We start from the raw sequence: 22045 nt of genomic DNA on the forward strand, positions 1-22045 counted from the left end.
AGCTGCCTTGGCCAAATGAGTGTTACTACAATCAGTATGGACTTACTTTTCTTCCTTGATTTTATAGTATCCTGGGGATCTAGGGTACAGAGGAATGTCTATACAAACAGAGCTATCCACTTCAGCAAAAAAGCATCTATTTTCCAAGCTTCTGGATTTGCTGTGCTGTAGCAGAATTGTCTCTGTTGCCAGTTCATATGAGATTCAAACAGATCTATTTCTAATACACCCCACATCCAGGTCAGATCTACAAAGACATCCCTGTTCAGCATTCATTTCTGGGGTCTACTTGAGATGTACTTAGTCTGTACGCAAGACCACTTTGTCGAGAGGATGTAGGCTGCTATGAGTTATGCCCACCTCTTCATCTATTTCTCAGGTTTGCACAGCCAGCCTGCACAAAAGCTACAAATGAGTTCACCCATGTTTATGTACAATGTCACAGTGATGGTGTCGGTCACAATCCAGACAACCATTTCCTTCAAGGTATGGGTGAAGGCCTTCAGAGTTAGGATCATCATCGTTTATATTTATGCATTTTCCCCCTCATGTTGTCATCCTATGTGCCCTGAGTGCTCCATCATGTGTCCATAAGTTAGGTCTGAGGAATCTAAATTGAAGATCATAGTGAGCTGGGGATGTCCTGTTTTTTTTTTTTTAACGTCTTTATTGAATTATTGCTCAAGACATAAGCAAACGTACATTTATACAAAAGAAAAAAAAAACATTAACATTTTCCAAGTTGCAAACATTATACGGCACATACATTCTTTTGTTATGATCATCATCAATCCATCATTGCATAAATTGATCAATTCCTGCCTTGCCCTTAAACCTCACTCCTCCTCCAAAACATTATTCTGCATCTATTGTTTTCGCAATTTCCATTTTTCCCGCAAGTAATTTGCTCTTACCCTGTTCTAACAATTATCTCTGCTACAATCATTTGTTAGCAGACATCAGAATTAAACTTAGTAAGGCCTTACTATGTCTAAACTTAGTAAGGCCTTACAATGTCCAGCTAAAAAAAATAATAATAATTTCCTTAGTTACACCCATTTGCTCACCCAATATTTCTGACAGAGTACTCTGCAGGGAATTTTTCAGTCTGCCAACTTATTACACTTCCAAAACATGTGCTCTCAGTTACCACTCTTTTTCATTACACCTTCAATATTTGGTATCTACCAGAGGTAAAAATGAATTGGAGTTTGCCTAGGGTATAAAAATACCCAAGCAAGCAATTTCAAGCCAAAATCCTAAATCTTCTAGACTTTGTTGCATACTTGGGAGCCATACATATGTCCTCCCATTGCTTTCTTGTGAATTGCTTATCAAATCTCTCTTCCCAATCTTTTCTAACCTTCTCTAATTCCAATAGTTATTGTGCAATATTTTACATGCCCGACTAATTATCCCTTTTTAACAGCAACTTCTCATCTACATTTAACACGAAACTCTACCGGAGCAGGTTTTTCACTTAGGATTCCCTTATCCCTTTCTCTTTGTCTATACCAATATCAATCCCTGATAGGGATAGCAGTCTTTAACCTGCAGTATAAATCTCTTCCTGGCCTCTTCCTGTAGTTATTTGTTCCCAATGCATTGGTTCCTTTGCCAGTTTCTCCCAGTACATTCCAGCCCCCTCTAGTCTGTTTTCTGTACCCCTAATTGTGGTAATCCCCATTGGCAACATCTCCTTTCTCCATATTCATGTTGGTTTAGTTCTAAGAATACTTCAGCTACTTTGCGAATATGCTATTCTATATGGCTGTTTTTCTCCTTAAGGATCTGCATCCCAAATCCCATTCTTTCATTTCTTTAATTTTCCCTATTTCTTCATCCCTTTCTAATTTTAATTATAACTTTCTTCTTGTGTTATGTATATGAACCTTAACAGTGTAACTCAAATATCCTTTCAAATTAGGTAATCCTAAACCAGCTTACTCTACTGAAAGAACCAATTTATCCCACTTGACCCTTGCCCTTTTCCCTCCCAGATAAAATCTTTTGATTTTATATTAATTATTGTTCACCATTTCTCCTCTGGTTGACAAAATGCACCAGACCTGTATATAAAACTAAAGGGGCTAAAAACATTTTTTACTGCTTGTATCTTGCTATCTATATCCATAAACAACAGTTTCCAGTTTCTCAATTTTGCCATTGCCTTTTCTTTAGCATCTTGCCACATATCCTTAGCTGCCATAACAGAATCCTTTTTAACCCATACTTCTACATACTTCATTTTATCATGTCTCCAAAAATTACACACACAATGAAGTTAGGACGACTTGATGCAAAAATTAAAAAAAAAGTTATGTACTCACCATAAAGTTCCATCTGAGTTGTTGCTCTTCATTTGTTTTCAACCTGTGGGACATGGATCTGTGACAGATCTGACTTGGCTCCTCCCCTACCCATAATAGCTCCTCCCTTACCCATAATGCCCATCTCCTTCCTCTCTTCAGATCAGGTTTGCTGCTCCCCATAGCATCCCATCCTGACTCAGTACCTTACCCCTTTGGCAAATTACCCAGAGAGTAACACAATAAACTACCAGATATGCCAAAGGAAAGGGCCATGACTCTTTAGCCAGATAACCACACCACTCAGGCCCTATTTGATCATGATCCAGCTCTGGCTAATAGTATTAAGAGCTGATCAATGACCAGACACTACAAAGAATTTTGATCAGATTATGTGTTCTCAACATGGATGCCATGATTCATCTCTCGAGTTTTGCTCTCTAGGTAAATTTCTTGGCATCCATGTCTTGAACACATAATAAGCAACTTATGATAAATGGCCCAATCATAATCCACTATATTAACAGTTATCCACCCTATTGTAGGCTCAATTTGGGATTTCCCTTCCTTTTTCTCTACCAACACATCACATGAATGTATTACATATTAAAATTCCTGTATGCAATATAATCATATAACATTTCGACAAGATGAACAAAGTGCATTTTTTGTCAGCAAATATGTTGCTTAGACAATGTTTCATCATGGTGGCAACAATATGATAGTTGTCAGTCTGACTGTCATTATCTGAAACAGTCTAAACATTTTTACATAAAAATTAGGGTTCACTACAGAAAGAATGCTCACAAATAGTATAACATAAAGCTATGGTCATCAGCACAGGTGTACTGCTTCCATTCAGCTTCTGGGAAGATAAGCTCTGATTCTGGGAAGGGAAACTAGAGTTCATGACTTTTAATTTGATTTGATTTTCTTTTAAAACTTTGCAACAGTGCCCTTCTGCATGAGCTCTTTCAAAGCTATGGTGCTCTTAGTGGATTTGAGTGCTTTTAGGCTTTTTCTTTGTAAATGCTCTGTTCAAGGTTTTGATTATTGCTATATAATATTTAAAGAAGCCTTTCAGACATGCGATAATCCAACTCCTCTTAAACTGATTAAATGGATAAGAAAACATGAAGTCATTCTTCAGACAGACTGAATTAGCAATTATGCTTTCTATTTCTAAGCAAAGAGTTTCCAGCAATTGTTTGTCCTTTTAACTAGTGTTTAAAATTTCTCAATATTTCAACACATTATTTTCCGATATAGATCATCTACATCTAAGTAAAAACAATCTATGTAGACTCGCTTTTTGCATGTATGCTTAAGTTAAAGGACCTCTAGTTGAGGTGACTAGTTAGGAATTGCATAACTTCTTCATGATTATGTTATAATCCGTTATAGTATTATGTGTGTACAACTGATTCATGAACCACAACCATAGAGTCATATTATTGCATGTTGCAAATAATGATCAATAAATGTGAAATGCAGTAGAAAATAAAATGAGCTTCTATAGAGGGTGTAGGTTTCCTGGCATCATCCAAAAAAGGAAGCCAAAATGAGAATGGGCTATATATGTTATGTGTGAGGTAGCACCTACTCCATGTATTAGGCCATTTTTCCCATACACCCTACTTAATAGAATCAACTAATAGCTCCAATTTTTTATACCTGCCATTAGGAATAGGGTAAAGACCCCTTTTTATTTCTAGTCCTCTTTTGGGTAGTACTACAGACTGCTTCATACTTGATGTAAGAAGACTACTCTATGTATAATTAAAAAAAAACAGAATAAACATAAATGTTATTTGTAAAGAGAATCACAGTACTCTTATGGATCTGAAAATTATGATTATACACATGAATCTCATTAGCTATATGATTTGTCATGCTTTCATAAACATCAGGCATTATTCCATAGTTGCTTTAATTTTTAGATAATTTGTATGTAATAGATTAACTTTTCCTTTAAATGGATGGTGATATTACTGTTAACATGAATATTTTCAGTTTCAGCAATGTGTCAGAAACTTATATATGCTAAAGAAAAAATACTTTTGCTCATAATGTTTATGTTCTTTATTTGTATTAGAGACTCTATCATTGTCTGTTGCATCAATTCCACTACAAGTATGTTTGCCGGGTTTGTCATCTTCTCTATAGTTGGTTTTATGGCTCATGTCACAAAGAAGCCAATTGCAGATGTAGCAGCATCAGGTATTTGCAACTTTCTAGTTCTTCAGCTCTGACACTGTTTTTAACCAAGTGACAAGTGCATGTGTGTAATATGTAATACAGTTATTGAATTATTGCTGCCATGCTGTTTTGACGTGTTAACTTCCATATAGCATACTGGAAGTTATTTTCAAAATTCTAACCATTTTCCTCCAAAATAATTAAATAACATTGCAAACAGTCAAAATATACTGTATATAGCATTCTCTTCTGTCATGGCATGATTTCCAGTGTGTGCTCATCTATCACATCTTTAAATAAAATAGTGAAATGCCCAAATATCCTACTTGCTTCTAGTTTCATGAATCTCCTTCCTTACATCTCCCGTACTTAGCTTCCATTCATGTATAGATACAAGGCAGCCCTGAAGAAGTGCAAAAGTACTTGAAAAGGCATTGTCACCAAGAGTAACAAAACTGCCTCAGCTTTGTAGCATACCTCTGTGCCAGCAGAACCTACTGCCATTATTTATCTGAAAGCCGAATATTAAAATAAGTTTCCCAGTGCCATTGATATTTTCCAGTAATTTCACTTACACCTCATCATAATAATATTTTGTATATCTTGCTAATTTTTCCATCTTTGTTATATTTTCACCTCTAGTCTTAGTTATCCAGTTCACCCATTAGGGTATATCTTCTTTGTTTACCCTTGACCATTTATCCCTACTGTACCCATCTTTCAATACTTCATATATTTCATCTTGCCTTTCAATATGATTATATAACCCTTGAATATGCTTCAGTGTAACCACCTTTTCCCCATAAACCAGTTTCTCCCAGTATCTAGTGAAATATTACTTTCTAATTTTTTTTTCTGTTTTGTATTTATATCTGCTGCACTTCTCACAAAGCTTTTATGTGGCAATACTTTGAAAACAATCTTCAGTTGTGATGCTTCTAATGCCAACTTAAAATGTTTATCATCTTCTTGTGCGCTATACGTGTCCTTTTATTTCCATGACTTTTTCACAGTATTTAATAATTGTTTTTTAATAACCTGTAATACCATCACCTTCCTGTCTTCAAAGTGGCCAGAAATGACCCTGAGACTGCACTGTATAGCATCCTTAAATGAGATGCCATAGCATACGTTTACAACTTGGAGTGCCCGTTTCTCATAGAATGACAGAAATCACCAACACCTTCTATGCCATTTGTTACTTGCCATCTTCCTCATAAAATAATCCAACTCCATTTTTGTGACATAGTCATATAAATGCTTAACTCAAACACTAGGGGACTATCTACTGTCTGTAACAGCAGAGAACAACAAACCAATGAAATGCCTGCCCCAAAGAATACAGTCTAACAAAATTAACTTCCACTTTGGAAAAGCTGTTCTATCCTCAGAAATATTTTCTTTAAATGTTAGGGACACATAATCACTAAAGAATTGTCCTATTAGTAGGCAAAAACATTTAAATCATTGGTTATCCTAGATAAGGGCATTTCTCCTTATACTCCAATAAGAGATCACAAATCACTGCATCTTTGCTATCCCTAATTGTTTTACAGCCTGAGAATCTTTCAAAACATAACAATTCTTCATATACGTGTTCTAAATTGTTCATTAATAATATCGTGTCTGTATCTAAAGGTAACATGTACCTACGAAATTACACCTGCTCTCTAGCATGAAACATAATTGTAAATTGTTCTTCTTTTCTATATTGTATCTTTATCTAAACTTTGTAACATGGAGCTTTTCTCCCCGGGCCTCCACTGAAAACGGGCTCCCTGAGCCCAGTGGACATCCCCAATCATCAAACTGGAAATAAATAAATAAATAAATAAATACATTTGAACCAGCTAATAAATTTACAAATTACCTGCATGTAATAAATACTTGTGAGTACAGTTTCCCCAAATTTACCACTGAATATGCTTTTTTGTCATAAATTTTGTACACTGCAAGCAATAGTGGAGACACTGGACACTCCCTGTCTTGTTCCTCAGACAAGTCCTTACTGATGTTGACAGACAGAGATCCACCTTTCCTGTGCAGTTGGCTAACTATAAATGTTCTGTGTTAGTTTAGTAAAACATTTTGAAAATCTCATCCTGTTTAATATTTCTATTAAACAGTACTGGGTCATCTTATCAAATGCCTTTTCTATATCAAAGACTAGCATGAGCACTTTTCTACTTTTCATGTTTGTACCTTCTGCCGACTCATTTGTTTTAACTAAGTTATCAAAAGGTGATCTATTTTCTCTATTCCTGGTTTGGTTTAGATCAGTTAAAATGGTGGCAGTAAGCAAGTATTTTTGTTGCTAGTGGTGTAAGCATTTTATACTCATGATTTAAAATGAAGATTGGTTGATGTGACCTAGATAGCATTGTTCCTTGGATTACATTGGTATATACTAGGCAACAACCACTAGGGCCACTACAAGCCTAGTCGTGCAAACCCAATTGTTGAACAGGGTGAGAATAAAGCAAATGGACTATAAAGTGTGCAACAGAAATACTTTAGGTAATATGCGCTCCCACTCTCTTACTCAACTAGACTCTTTAAAAACATTTAAATTTGCACTAAAAGAACACTATCTCAATAATCTTGTCTGTTCTTGTAGTCATATGATTAAACCACCTTAAATGCTTTGGCCACTATACACTACAAATACTTTTACTAACTTAATATAGTTGCAATTTACACTGTCTGACTTTCTATCCAATCTCATAGGTTCATAGGTTCATAGGTAGGTACTAGGCTATCTGCCCTAGGGCATTTATAAGCCTAGCCAGAATGTATTGGCTTTCGCCTCCCTTTTAGACTAGATTCCTGAGCCTCTGTCCAGCAGGGCCATAGAAGTGATCCCAAGAGGAAATTTATGATTTCCCATCCACTCATCAAGATTTCTCTTGAAGAGGGTCAGCGAGGGGCTCTGCCTAACATGGACTGGGATTCTATTCCAGAGCAAGGGAAGCCTTTGGGATATGAATCTATCCCTCCAGCATGTCCGATTTATTGTTGTGCTAAGGTTTAAATCCCTGGAATGTGTAGCTCTAATGGATTTGGTTTTCTTGAGGTGGAGCATGTCCAACAATTCCAGGTTAGACATGGCCTTGTACGTCAGGCAGAGATCACCTTAGAGTAGGCAGTAAGCAACTGAGTAGAGCTGGAGCCTAGCCTTTAGTAATTCTGAATATTTTCCCATATTTCTTTATTCTTTTTGAATACATTCCCTCCAGTACCATGGTATCTGCTACTTAAACCCTTCCCATTTCCCCATCACTGGTATCTCATCTTCCCACCTGTCTATAAAATCCTTAAACTTAGTTTCAAAGTCCTTCCTTCTGCAAAAGTACAAACTCAATCTCCACATTCTTGGTAAGTGTATTTTCATTATTTTGAGATGGTAGATTTGTGTGATGTGATCTGCCAAAATAAGAGCATGCATGGTTATTCTCTTTACCATATTTAAATGTTCTTTAGAAGTTAAAATTTTGCCTAAATGTGAACATATCTAGCACCTTTAGGAACAACTAGGATAACCATTCTTTCCCTTATAAAATTGTGAAGATACACCTACTATTCCCATATACTGTGTATATCTGACCACAAACCATCCTAGTATTGGCTTAGTTATTTCACAAGGAACCCCGTGTACCTTTTCCTGCTTTAAACTATATTCCTTCTTGAAAGGCTATCAGGTCTCAAAATATTCTACCCAGTTATTTGTTATCTGTTCCCTGGGGGATACATGTAATTAAGGCTTGTCTTTTTTGTCATTCTCATATACTTTTGCAGAACACATACCTCCCAAATCTATCCACTACTTTCTCTTTTTTTTATAAGGGTAACCATTTTTTATCAGTGCAGCTGCCTCTTTCTTCTAACCTTATGCTTAACTTGCAAACATACCTTGGTCAAAAGCCAGTATCTTTTCAATAATTCTTCTAGCTCTGGGGATGAACAGTAGTTCTCCTGCAATATCATATCTGAATTGCATTTCCATGAAACTATGTTATGTACTCCTGCCATGTCCTTAAACTGGAAAAGTGATAACCCTTTCCAAAATGAGTTAAATGCATAAGTCCTCAAAATACTGTCACATCTGCAAAACACAAATATAGTAGTCTCTTAATAGATTTTATTAAATATATTAGAAGCATTGTTTTAATAAAAGCATTCTGCATTTTAATACCAGGTTTGACTCAAGTTGTTCATTTCCAAGGGCTTCTTATCAACTAATAATGTCTACAACTTGTTGTAGTCAACAACATTCAATTTTAAATAATAAAACAATTTAGATAACTTTATTATTACTTTTAGTCAAATTGGTTAATGTTTCTTGCTAGGATTTAGACCAACTTGTTCTTGTCTTTAATTAATCGTGCCCACTCAGGCTGTAAATTTATACAATTATGAATTCCAAGAAAGTGTCTTCCACTTGTACAGTCATCAGGTTATATCACATCCTATACCTCTTTTTGTCTTTATTCTATCTAACATTTCATTAAAAGCTGAAATTACTATAGTTTTTTTTTTTCTGATTTGTACCTACTGCCCCATTCACCAGTCTGTAAACTCAATTGCAGGTTTCCTTTGTTAGACAAAGAAGTCTCTGGATCCAAACTTTTCTGTGTCAGACTACAACTAACAACTCATATAGCAACAAAATGTTACATTGAATTCTATGAAGTATTTTGAACCTACAGTATTTCTGCTTATAATCTTTAATTGAAGTTTGGAAAGTTATCCTTTTATGCCATGATTTGGATGAAAAATATAGATAAACCAAAACTGTGTGCTAACAAAAGCTATTTTTTTCCAGGACCCTGAGGCTGATAATCACATTTTCTCACACTCCAGATGTCTCAAACCATGCAAGCATTGCTGTGGACATCCTTGTTTTTAGATGCTGCAGCAAATTCTCACAGTGAGCTAGTTTATTCACTAACTCTTCTTTGAACAGCTCTGTTCATTCACTCAACTTTTCAATCATAAAGGCTTTGCAATTCTTCCCTTCTTTGAACTTTTGTATCACTATATTTTAAATTCTTTCTCCTACTTCTGTTTTCAGTGTCCACAAATTTTCCAGTAACTTTCTGAGTCTAGTCTGCTGCAAGTCACTGCCTTGTTTCTCCTATGTCTGTATCTAACTGAAATGAATCACTGGTTGTGTGTTCCATGCCCTTCATTTTCCCATCCATTTACTGCATATCTGAAGATGTAGAAGTATTTATTGTTAACAACGTCTTCATCATTTTTTGAACTCAGTCTTCCTAAACTTTTCTATGATGAGTATAAGTACTTGTAGTGTTAGCATTAGGTGGTCCTCTTGGCATGACAACTCTCTCTGACCCAGATAAAATTGTTTCTTCTTCTTATTTATTAGTGGATCTGTTTCTAAAATATAGAAGGCAGATGACCCCCCACCCCCCCCAAAAAAAATATTTGTTGCATCCTCCCAACTCCCACTGCAAGCAAACTTTACTGAAAATATTACAGACTTGGAATAACCTGACTTAGATATACATAAAGTTTGGGATGATAGAAGATAAGTATGAAATATAAGCATTAAAGGAGTTGAAAAGAAGTAAAAATGCAGCAACCACTCAAACTTCTTAAAAATTCTGTTAAAATGTCAGAAATTCTACCTGAAAGAATGTAGAAAACTTCACTGTAAGCTAAAATCAGATTTCAGTTTAAGATTTCATATCTTAAACACAGTTTTAAACTCACTCCACAAATTAGCAAGTTTCAGCAGCCATTATGGCTGACATTATCTAACACCATTTTCAGGTGGTAACTGTAGCAAATCTATCAATAATAATAATTGAGAGAGGAAGGAAAACATTTTCATGCTCATTTTATTCAGAAAGGATCTGATCCTTTTTGTTAATACCTGGCTTGTGGTCAAGCTAACTGAGTTTGAGTTGATATTAGTGACATCTCAAGAGGCCAGTAAGTTGACAATCACAACTTGTGCCATGGCTCATCGGCAAACTGCAAAAAAACAATAAATCAATAAATAATGTGCACTACTTCACTGCTACTTTGTGCCCTAACTCTGAGATCATTTTTCACTCAATCACTCAGAAACAGGAACAGTTCAGTCTCTATACAAAACCTTCTCCCACTCTGTCCATGATAGTGGTCAGTCAGCTAGACCTCAACATCCTTATCTAATTGACAAAAAAGGCACTTGATATTGCATGTCTTGATTAGTTATCTCTTGAATGAAAGGTCTAAACCCACCAAAATATGGGCACAATGCTTGTAGACCCTTTTGTGGTAACCTGTGCAAGTAAGACACGTTAGAACTTCTATGACACTTCTCTCCTAATGTGTAAGGAAAATAAATTCTGCATTATCATATAACAGTAAGAAGGGTTACCAATGTTTCTCAGAAGCTTATTCATATTATGACACATATAGCAGACTTGCTTGTAGAGGGTGATCTCTTCTACTAAGACTTCAATAAGATATTCACTGGTCAGTTGTCAAAAGAGTCTTATTGTAGGGCAGACCCTTAACATTCACTGCATAGAATTGTTATACCCATATATACAAGAAGTATATGCATTTTCTGTATAAAGCCTAGCAAGCTCTAATGTGGTTACACCAACAATAATAAAATTATTTTTTGTGCATTTTTTTCCTTCTGCTGCAAAACTTAATTAGGTATAAATTAATCCTTTTTCTGTACTACATAAATGTATGTCATAACCTCTTTTATACTTTATGCCAGCATGTTCACATTTGCACTATTTAAAACTCTGCTGGTGGCCTCCGTGAGTTTTTATTGACGAGAGATTGAGCATTTTATTCTAAATGCCTCATTTGGATTTCAATGAATATGCACCATGAATGACATTTGTATATACTCAAATTGCCTGACATGCCTGTTGACATAATACAGTGTGACTCCTTTAAAGTAACTAATAAGAAACCCCAAAATGGTAGTTTCAACCAAACATAAATAAATAAATAATTAAATTAAATAAAAGTGTACTCTGTGACAAAACACACAGGGCAGAAAGACAGAGCATACCTGCAAGTTTTGATAGTTGGACATGTGCATAGTTTATTGTTAGGAATAGACAGCATTTCTAACTAAAATCAGTTGACTTGCAGAAAAGAGCAGTGTTACAATTATTTAAGACAAATATTTCCACACAAATAAATTTGCTGACACACTCACTCACTATTAAACAATTACAATAAATTGAGCGTCTAAGTACACAGATATAAGTTTTTCATTGGGATTCAGAAAGAACCCCTTAAACTTAGATAAACAGCTGCTGCAAGGTGCAGTCAGACAGAATGCATTTCAGACACGCGTTTAGCTGTAAAGATGGCTTCTTGGGAACCCAGTAAATCACCAAATAGACTGAGGTGAGCTACTGAAATTAAAGTGCAGTGATGTGCCCCACAGCTGCACCAAATGAAGTAAAGGGATCAGGGTCAGTCTACAACCTGCCAACAGTATGAAGATACTGGCTAGAAACTCCTGGGATCTAGCAGTGAGAATTGAATAAAATACCTTATTAATATGTTAGGTGAAGCCCCAAATTTATCAAAAAAAAAACAGCAGTGTAAAAAGGCCCAAGAAGAAAAGTAAGTCATGCAACCTGAACTTTCACATCATGAACAGAGAATAGGACAGGAGAACATGTTATTCCCCAATGACATAACTTTCTTTATGAATCCCACCCAAAGGAACTGTTCACAATTTAGTTAAATAATGTTTCCTCCACAAACCATTATTTAGGAAAATATGCATTATGGCTTGATGTTACTAAGGAAAAACATCTTAGGTATGTATTGTCAAGTCAAGAAACATTGAAAGATAAAGCAAAACACAGCCTACTCAGTGATGTGACTTATGCATAGGAGAAAAGCTTGTATGATTTTCTAGTAAGTTTAATCATTCTGCTTTGATCGAAAACATGAAGACATTTGTCAATTGCAACAACAGCATTCACCCATAAGAAGTTTAGTTATAGTGACTGCCCAATTCTAATGCATTATCTAGCTTTACACTATATGTCAGAAAGATATTATGAGAGATGAAATCAAGTATTAATGCCACATTCAATTTTATCCTACACTAAGGTCATCTACTGTATACCATTGCCATATACTTTTCCAGCAACACACTCTGAAGAATTGTTATATAAATCAAAATAATTATTGATTTTGCTGCCACCTTATAACTTTGTACTTAATAAAGAATTTTTAAATAATTCTATAGAGCCTTTCCTAGAGACTGTGATTTCTCCATCTGTCCTTCTAATTGGGCTTCGGGAAAGCTCCCTTAAATAAGTGATAAGCTTGATAAGTCTTTCTTCCTGCTCTGTAGACAGCCATTATTACAGGAGATTTATAGTGCTTTTTCAAATAACTGGTCTACATGCAACTGCTATTGCTCAATCATAAGGAGATTTTCGACTATGCTGTTTTCCATTTCACTACCATATATCAACTAAATGCTCTTTCTCTACATGTATATTTTATTCATTAGCATTTCATACACAGCTTCCCCTTTGGAATGTGGCAGTCACAATGCATGATCTGTTCTTGAGATATGTCTGTCACATAAAATGATTTTATGCATGATATTTAAGTTTTGAATATATCCTTTCTTAAATATATCCACTTAAAGCAGTTCTATGCTATAAAACCAGTCATTTAAACTTAAGAAATGAAAGGTAATTTATTGTCTGGCTTGATAGTACAGCTCTTTTAAATCAGTGTGTTTCATTTTATTTTCAAGGTCCTGGTTTAGCATTCTTGGCTTACCCTGAAGCTGTTACGCAGCTGCCTGTATCACCGTTGTGGTCTATATTGTTCTTCTCCATGTTGATTATGCTTGGGATTGACAGCCAGGTAGGATTTATTACATAATTTGGGAATTACTATTTACTGTTCACTTGCTAGATTATCTTATCTAGTTTTATAATTTTAGCACTAGAAAAATTTACATTCTGCATTTTTTTTCAAAAGTATTAGAATTAAAAAAAAATGTAGTGTTGTAAATGACAGATTCTGAACTTTTCAGCTAACATGCATAGGTTTGAATTTTAGCATCCATTTCACAATGCAATTAACTACTTCTTTCTGAAAGTGAAAATATTTTGAAATTCACAATAACAAATTATGTAATTAAAAAAGGCAGTGAACTGATTTATCATGTCATCTTTTTAGTGAATATAAAGATGTAGTTCATTTTTTTAAATATTTTTTTTAAACTAAACTTGTGCTTCTATTCAGGCATTTTACAGATAATATGGAGAAAATAATTTGGTCCTTTTTCTAAGATGCAGTCTGTTATTCACTAACTAAATACATCTTTATAGCTGCATTATCTACAGTGTAACATGGCATAGACAAGGTGCAATAAGCACATCACTTGTATTCTGGTGCTCAATTTTATTTAAATATTTTGCATTTCAGTCTTTTCATATCAAAAATTGTGTTCAATGAATTTGTCTTTTGAGTATACGGCTTATAATATAAAACACAAAACATAAAACACAAAAACATAAAACATAAAACACAAAATAAATAAGTGCAGCCACCAAGTTGTCATGCAAATGCTCATGCTTTAATAACATCCAAGTAAAATCCAGCTAAGTAAACAACAAACTTAGATACACAGAGATAATCCAAGTGAAGTCCAATGAAAGAAACCACAAAAGTAGATGAAGTCCAATGAAGTAAAACATAGAGATGAGCGCTTTTGGGTCCTATCTAACACTTCATCAGATCTGCCATTACTAAAAGCCATGGTCTATTTAAATAAAGCAGCAGCCAATCAATGATGTACTTCAGACACACCTCATCAAGAACACCAATGGCATGAATTTAGAAACTACCAATAAAATTCATCTAAAACGTGTATGCCCATTAAGGGTGGGCTTCAGAGGTATATTAGCACTGAATCCAGGAAGTTTGTCAGCCTGAAGCTTTGCTATCCATTGCATCTCAGTGAATTCCATTTTATCAGTGAACTTCTAAGGCCATAAACTGAAAAGCATGACCTGGAATTTGCATAATCTGTTTGCACAAAGGACTCCTAATATCACACAATCTAATATCACTCATATGCTTTGAGATGCATTCTTTAAATTGCCTGTCAGTTTTTCTTATATAAAAAGCTGCACAAGCTTCCCACATGGCAACATATACCATGTGTTTAGTTTTGCAGTCTGCATAAGCACGACAATAATATTTCCTAAAATAAATTGGATGCACAAACTCATTTTTGGAAGTAAGATATTTACATGATGAACAAGCCTGCAGTGGAACATACCAACTCTTATAGGCTGGATGTTGTCTCTCGACTGAAAGCCATAACACAGGTGCTGTTTTAAATTTAGATTCCTCTTCAAACAAAAAGACAAGGTCTCCCTATGATGTCTCTGATTGTTGGATCAATCATTAAGATCTCCCAATTCTTTTTGATGATGTCACAAATGTATTGAACATCACTGGCATATGTCAGGACCACCCTATGCTTTTGATTGGTCTCCTTATGATTATTACTCAAGGGGGCTGGGGTTATTGATGTGTTGGAGAAAAGTTGTTTGGCTGTATTCTCTCTTTATAATTGTACAATGACCATCTTATTATTTATTTCCTGTTCAATGTAGCCTCTGTTTTTATGCCTCTCCTTCATTGCAGTCATGACCACATTGTATTTAACTTCTTCAGTATGTAATCTGGAAAACCTGGAAAACTGATTCCTAATTACATTTGAAAATACATGCAGGGATGCATGCTATTTCTATGAAGTATTGTATTCTTGTTGCAGGCTTTCCTGAACAACTCTGTATGCATAACACCTCTTTCATCAACAGAGATCCTAGTATCTAGAAAGTCCAAAGTGGATTTTAAAAAATGTACAGTGGATCTCAAAAATTCCATTGTGGTTTTTAAATACTTCAAAAAGCATCCAGTTGTTCAGGTGTGTCATCTCACAATATATAAATATCATCCATGAACCATTTATAAAACCTTATGGATAATATATATGGATTGGCTGTACTTAAAACAAATTGGGATTCCCGGTTGGCTAATAAAGGATTGGCATACCAATTGGCACAGGGAGTACCCATCACAACTCCACATCTCTGCCAATAAATAAGCTTACTAAAAGTAAAGATGTCATTCTTCAGTACTAAATCCAATACAACACCAATGAGATCACTTTTATTGCTGTCCAGATAATTGTTCTTCACCAGGAAATGTTTCACAGCCTCTATACCATACATATTGGTTATGACAGTAAATAAACTATTAAAATCTAAGGTGACCATCAGAAACTGGACACCATTTTCTAAAGTTGTCACATAATAATATAAAGTCCATAGAAAATGTCCAGTATCTTTAAGTGCCACTAGTGCACGATCAATTGCACCTTTTAACTGATGTTCTATGAAGATTGAAATGGATTCCATAACCCGATACTATAGGGTGCATTGATGAATCAGATCGTTCTTTATGTATTTTAGGCAGCTCATTGAAAGTTTGAATAATCGGGTCAGAAACTACAAGATAATAATACATATCTTGTATAATTACATGTTTGTGTTGAAGGACTTGTAGTCTTGCCCTAATATTATAAACCATGGTGTTGACTTGAAGTTTGTTAATATTAGCATAAGTATCTTCATCCTTGAGTAACCATAGCATCTTATCAAAATAGCGATCTGCATCAAGTAAGACAATGTCTCCCTCTTTATCTGCTGGCCTAAAACCAAGTCCTTGTGCTCTCTCTCTGCTCTCAAAGCTCCCATCTTCTCTTTAGTGAGATTATGACAACAGTGTCATGGTTCATGAAGTCTCTGTGCAATATCAGACTCACAAACTTGCAAAAAAGTGTCCATAATGGGAATTATTCTGAGGAATAGATGCTCTCGGTTTCTTAGAAGTATTCATAGTGTAATCATCATTGTTACCAAATTTAACCTTTAACATGGTGTTTCTCCCAAATAATTTAAGATTCAAAATCAAACGATGCAGAACCGAAAATGTTGCTGGAATGAAGTTCAAGCCTTTATTAAGCAAATTAACTTGCATAGGTGAACTTTAGAAAGATTCAATATCAAATTGTTCATCTTAATTGTCTCTTGTTCACACCTTGTTAAGATTTTCATTTGGCCATTGTTGAGATTTTCGTTTGGCCAACAATCTCCATTTCCTGCCCCTGCTCTGCGATCTCATTCTCCGTAGATATCTCGGTGTAATAATCTCCAGGGGAAGTGCCGCAAAAACTGATGAAAAAGCTTTATTGTCTTTACTCTTCTCTTTTTGCCTTGCTCCAAGATTTCTCACACACGACTTGGTGACTCATGGTGCAAAGTTGATGCAGCAGGGGAGGAAATGTCTTCTATATTCTCTGATCATGGAGTTTCTACACTACAGGTTGCGCATATTTACTGCTGGCATTTTTAAGAATGTCAGTCATTGTAGACATATTGCTGTTACATGGCCATTTAAATATATCACTTACCAATTTTTTAACTTTGATCTGCTGCAGCCTAGAATTATATGTGGAAATTTTCAAATAAATGTCATCAAGCTTGTTCCTTTGTAACACATCAGTATATGTGCTTTCCTGCTCTATTGTAATTTTTCAATATTAAAATATGCTCCTGCTCTTTGCGTTTATAGAAATCTATAAGCAAACATATATACCTGAAACTAAGCACTAGGTTTAGAGCTTGCCATTTACTTAATAAATCTGGATATGTTTCACCATATGATGGCATAAGCATGGCCCTACAGCTTCTAGGAATGATTATATAATGCAGGCAAGCTTCAAAATGGAGGGATTGCCATTGTAGCCTTTTTAATTTATACAAGTTTTCAAGCTCTCTCACCTCCAAGTAAAATCCTGCATTATCCTCTGTATGAATGTCTTCTAACACTTTTATTGTTGTGAGATTCAAATGCAGTAACATATTACTATTGAGCCGAAAGGTCTTCCTGGGTAAATTCATTTCATCTGTAGCAGCCTGTCTCAGATGGTACTCCAGTTTAATATCCACCATACTCCATTCAACACCTTCAGCCATGTACTGTCATTCCAAGACACAAAAACAATATAATAATAAATAAGGAGTGAAGGTTAAAGGTTCACACAGAAAAGTGTAGACACAAAGCATTAAATAAATAAGTGCAGCCACTAGGCTGTCAGGCAAACACATACACTTTAATAAAATCCAAGTAAAATCCACAAAGTAAACCACAAAAGTAGATAAAGTCCAACAAAATAAAACAAAGAGATAATACAAGTGAAGTCCAGTGAAATAAACCACAAAAGTAGATGAAGTCCAATGAGGTAAAACACAGAGATGAGCACTTTTTGGTCCTATATAACCCTTCGTTAGATCTGTCATTACTGAACTCCAAGGTCTATTTAAGTAACGCAGCAGCCAATCAATGAGATACTTCAGACACACCTCCTCAAGAACACCAATGGCATGAATTTAGAGACTACCAATAAAATTCATCTAAAAAGCCTATGCCCCTTAAGGTCAGGCTTCAGAGGTATATTAGCATTGAGTCCAGGAAACTTATCGACCTTAAGCTCCCCTATCCATTGCATCTCAGACCATTCCATTTTATCAGGTATATTGCCACCTCATAAATCCTCCTTTAGGATGTCTGTGGCCATAAACTGAAAAACATGACTTGGACATTGCATAATATGTTTCTACAAAGAAAAGGACTCTCAACATTACACACACTCTAATATCACTCATATGCTTTGAGATGCGTTCTTTAAATTGTCTGTCAGTTTTTCCTGTATAAAAAGCTGCACAAGCTTTGCACATGGCAACATATACCATGTGTTTAGTTTTGCAATGTGCATAAGCACGACAATAATATTTCCTAAAATAAATTGTATGCACAAACTCATTTTTGGAAGTAAGATATTTACATGATGAACAAGCCTGCAAGGGAACATACTGACTCTTATAGGCTGGATGTTGTCTCTAGACTGAAAGCCATAACACAGGCAGTGTTTTAAATTTAGATTCCTCTTAAGACTGAAAGAGGGGGGTCGTCCCTATAATGTCCCTGATTGTTGGATCAATCGTTAAGCTCTTCCAATTTTTTTTGATGATTCCACAAATGTATTTAACATCACTGGCATATGTTAGAACCACCTTATGCTTTTAAGTGGTCTGCATATGACTATTACTTGAGGGGGATGGGATAATCTCTCTTTCTAACTGTACAATGGCCATCTCATTATTTATCTCCTTTTCAGTGTAGCCTCTGTTTTTAAGTCTCTCCTTCATACCAGTAATGGTCACATTGTATTTAGCTCCTTCAGTGTGTAATCTGGAAAACCTGTAAAACTGATTCCTCATTACATTTGAAAACATATGATGGGGATGCATGCTATTTCTATGAAGTATTATATTCTTGTTACAGTCTTTCCTGAACAACTCTGTGTGCATAACACCTCTTTCATCAACAGAGATCCTGGTATCTAAAAAGTTCACAGTACATATCATCTATGAGATTTTATAAATGGTTTGTGGGTGATATTTATTTATTGTACGATGACACTCCTGATGAACAACTGGATGGTTTTGTGAAGTACTTAGAAATCACAATGGAATTTTTGAGATTCACTGTGCATTCTTTAAACTCCACTACATACTTTACATAAAGCAATTCAGAAACATACTATGCTGATAGTATATGCATCATTTAATATATGCAGATATATTTAACAAAAGAAAAACATTGCAGGAGATTAGATCAAAGTACATGTGATAGACTTGGAGTGGGACAAAACTTCTGCTCAATGTCCTTAATTCATGGGCAGTGGTCAGGGCTATAGTTTCACAATCTGCACTATAGATCACCATTTTCCATTATTTATTGAGTGGCTTAAGACAATATGACAAAAAAGCACTTTTATTTTGGGTTCTCACCATCATGCACCCAAATAAGCTGAACACTGATCTACAGTAGAACAGGGCTATAATCACTGGCTTTTCAAAATGAAACCCACCTTCATCTCAGTCCAATGTCTTTCACTGCAATCTTACCAACAGTAACTCAGACTTGGCCAAAGTTATTACACGCACACACACACACACACACACACACACACACACACACACACACACACACACACACACACACACACACACATATGCGTGCGGGTAGGGATAATGATGCCTTCTAATTCTACTAACTTCTTCCTGTTTTTATCATAATGCTGTGACCTGAAGACCAATGCAGCACACCAATATGCAGTTTCTTTTCAGTCCAGAAATGAGCCAACTCTTATATAAACATGAAAGGCAGATACTGACAATTAATGATACGTCAGTGCTATGCCAATACTGATATGAAATAAAAAAGTCTACAAACAGCAGGCTTTCGTCAATGAATAAAAAAGTACTTTACTTAAAATAGGTAATAGGACAAATTAATTCAAATCAGTAAATGCCTGCAAAAGGGATAATAAAATAAAAATTGTAAATACACAGAGGTTGGGAAGGAAACCATTTTGTGGGCAGTATAAATTTAGTATTTACAATATATCTGCTCAAGTGTAAACTAATTCATATGAGACAAGTCATATAGTAATAGCCTATAATATCATGCACTGCCACAAATTAATATACAGTGGTCAGGGGTTACAGGCTTTTGATTTGCACAGCAAGCCACATGTGTATATGTGGTGGGACATTTAATATAAGACCATGAAAGAGACATAACCTTCTGCCTTAATTTATTAGTAATGCCTGCCACCCAAATCAGCAAGCCTAAGAGTGAATAAGTGCAAAGTAGAATTATTACATGTCAGATGACTATTCTTTTGATTTAGTGTACTATAATATTTTTTCTGTAATTATAAGAGAATTTCTTCTATTTCATATTTTATTTATTAACTTATTTTCTTTCTAATGTCTATTATTTGATTAGGTCTAGTAAAAGATTTTAATCTCATAATTAAATTGTGCAGCCCCTTTAATGTCATTGAATTTGTTAAAAAAGTTTAATTTCTGGAGCAGTAATGCTCTTAGGTCATAGAATCATATGATATTCTTTATTTAATAAGTAAAGGCAAAAAATGTAGAACAGCAACAACTTGCAGAAAAATAGCAAGAACAGTGTACTCCAAAAACACTCGAAGCCGATAATATCCACAAATAGCACACTTTATTCACTAAAAATCCCTGTGGTTGAGCGCTTTCATCTGTAACAGTACAGATTTCTTCAGAACCATTTCCTTACAGCAGTACATTCTATTTATACAAGACTTGGCGCCAAAAATCAATAAATTGTTAATTAAGTCTTAAAACAGCAATGTTCCCTTAGAACCAACACTCATATGGTACTAAATAAGATGCATACTGAAATATTATATACCTATTTCAATGTAGAAATACTAAAATAATTAAAATTGTGTATATCTAGTTGATTATTAAGTATGTTGATAATTTTAAAATCCGTACATTAATAATAAAAATCACATTCATGATAAGTAAAAAATAAAAAATGAACTAATAACCTCCAATACACTCACATCTTGCTTAATGGATCGATATGACACTTGTAATAATGTGTAAAGCTCAAAATACCTTTCTATAAACAGATATAACTCATTATCAAACATATTAACATAGTAATGTGTGTTTCCTTTGTCCCACATAGGTAAAATCGTCCATTTAACAAAATAAACACTGCCTGTTGTAATAATATGTTGGAAATGTTATGAAAATATATTGTGAAAAATTAATTATTTTATTTGTTTTAAAATTCTATAAAGTGCATGTAGAGCAGTGGCATTAAAACTAAGTGGGTATTACCTGGTAGTACTTAATTCAATGCTAACAAGGGTTTTATACTAATGAAGTCATTGATACCAGGTCGTGTAGTGGCATCAAAACATATTTGCCATCTACTTTCTTTCCATGCAAGAAATGTCTTCCAGTTTCCACCTTTATCCTTGACGTCTACTTGGTCAATAATTGAAAACCTAAACTCATGCTCTAACCCTTTTTCTTGTATGTGTCTGTATAGTGCATTTTTTGTGTCCTCTCTTTTAATACTGTACATGTGTTCGTATATACGCCTCTTCATCTTCCTCTCCGTTTTGCCTATGTAAAAGGCCGGGCAGGCGGTGCAGGTGGCTATATACACTAACCGCTGGGAATCACAATTACCTGCTGTACAATGTACCTTCGAGTGCGTGGTGTTTTCAAGTCTAATGGTGTGGGATGTGTTGATGTACTTACATTGTTTACAACATCCACATTTTTTAGTCCCTTGTGTACTCTTTTTGTCGTTCTTCTTCATTCCACCCTCCAATAAATTTTTAATGTTGTTTCCTGTCTTATACACTGTACATATCTCAGTTCCCACTAGACTCCCTAAAGTGCCCGCAGAAGTAATGAGAGTCCAATGTTTCTTAAGAATATCTGTGATCATGTGTGCAAACGGATTAAATCTTATTACACATACTCTATTGTCCCAATCGTTACTCTTGTTGTTCTGTGTAA

The 22045-nt window shown here is 35.0% G+C and overlaps 1 protein-coding gene across 2 annotated transcripts in view; it reads left to right on the forward strand.

The window, feature by feature from the left end:
* Window positions 1-22045, forward strand: part of SLC6A1 (solute carrier family 6 member 1) — a 546898-nt gene that overhangs the window by 188622 nt on the left and 336231 nt on the right. For both annotated transcript variants that reach the window (XM_044078045.1, XM_044078046.1), the window contains exons 9-10: window positions 4405-4529; window positions 13279-13391. In XM_044078045.1, the coding sequence (XP_043933980.1) occupies window positions 4405-4529; window positions 13279-13391 (238 nt within the window). The remainder of the gene's footprint in view (window positions 1-4404; window positions 4530-13278; window positions 13392-22045) is intronic.

This window comes from Protopterus annectens, chromosome 7.part0 (genome assembly GCF_019279795.1).
Source record: "Protopterus annectens isolate FY-2018-M chromosome 7.part0, PAN1.0, whole genome shotgun sequence".
NCBI lineage: Eukaryota > Metazoa > Chordata > Ceratodontiformes > Protopteridae > Protopterus > Protopterus annectens.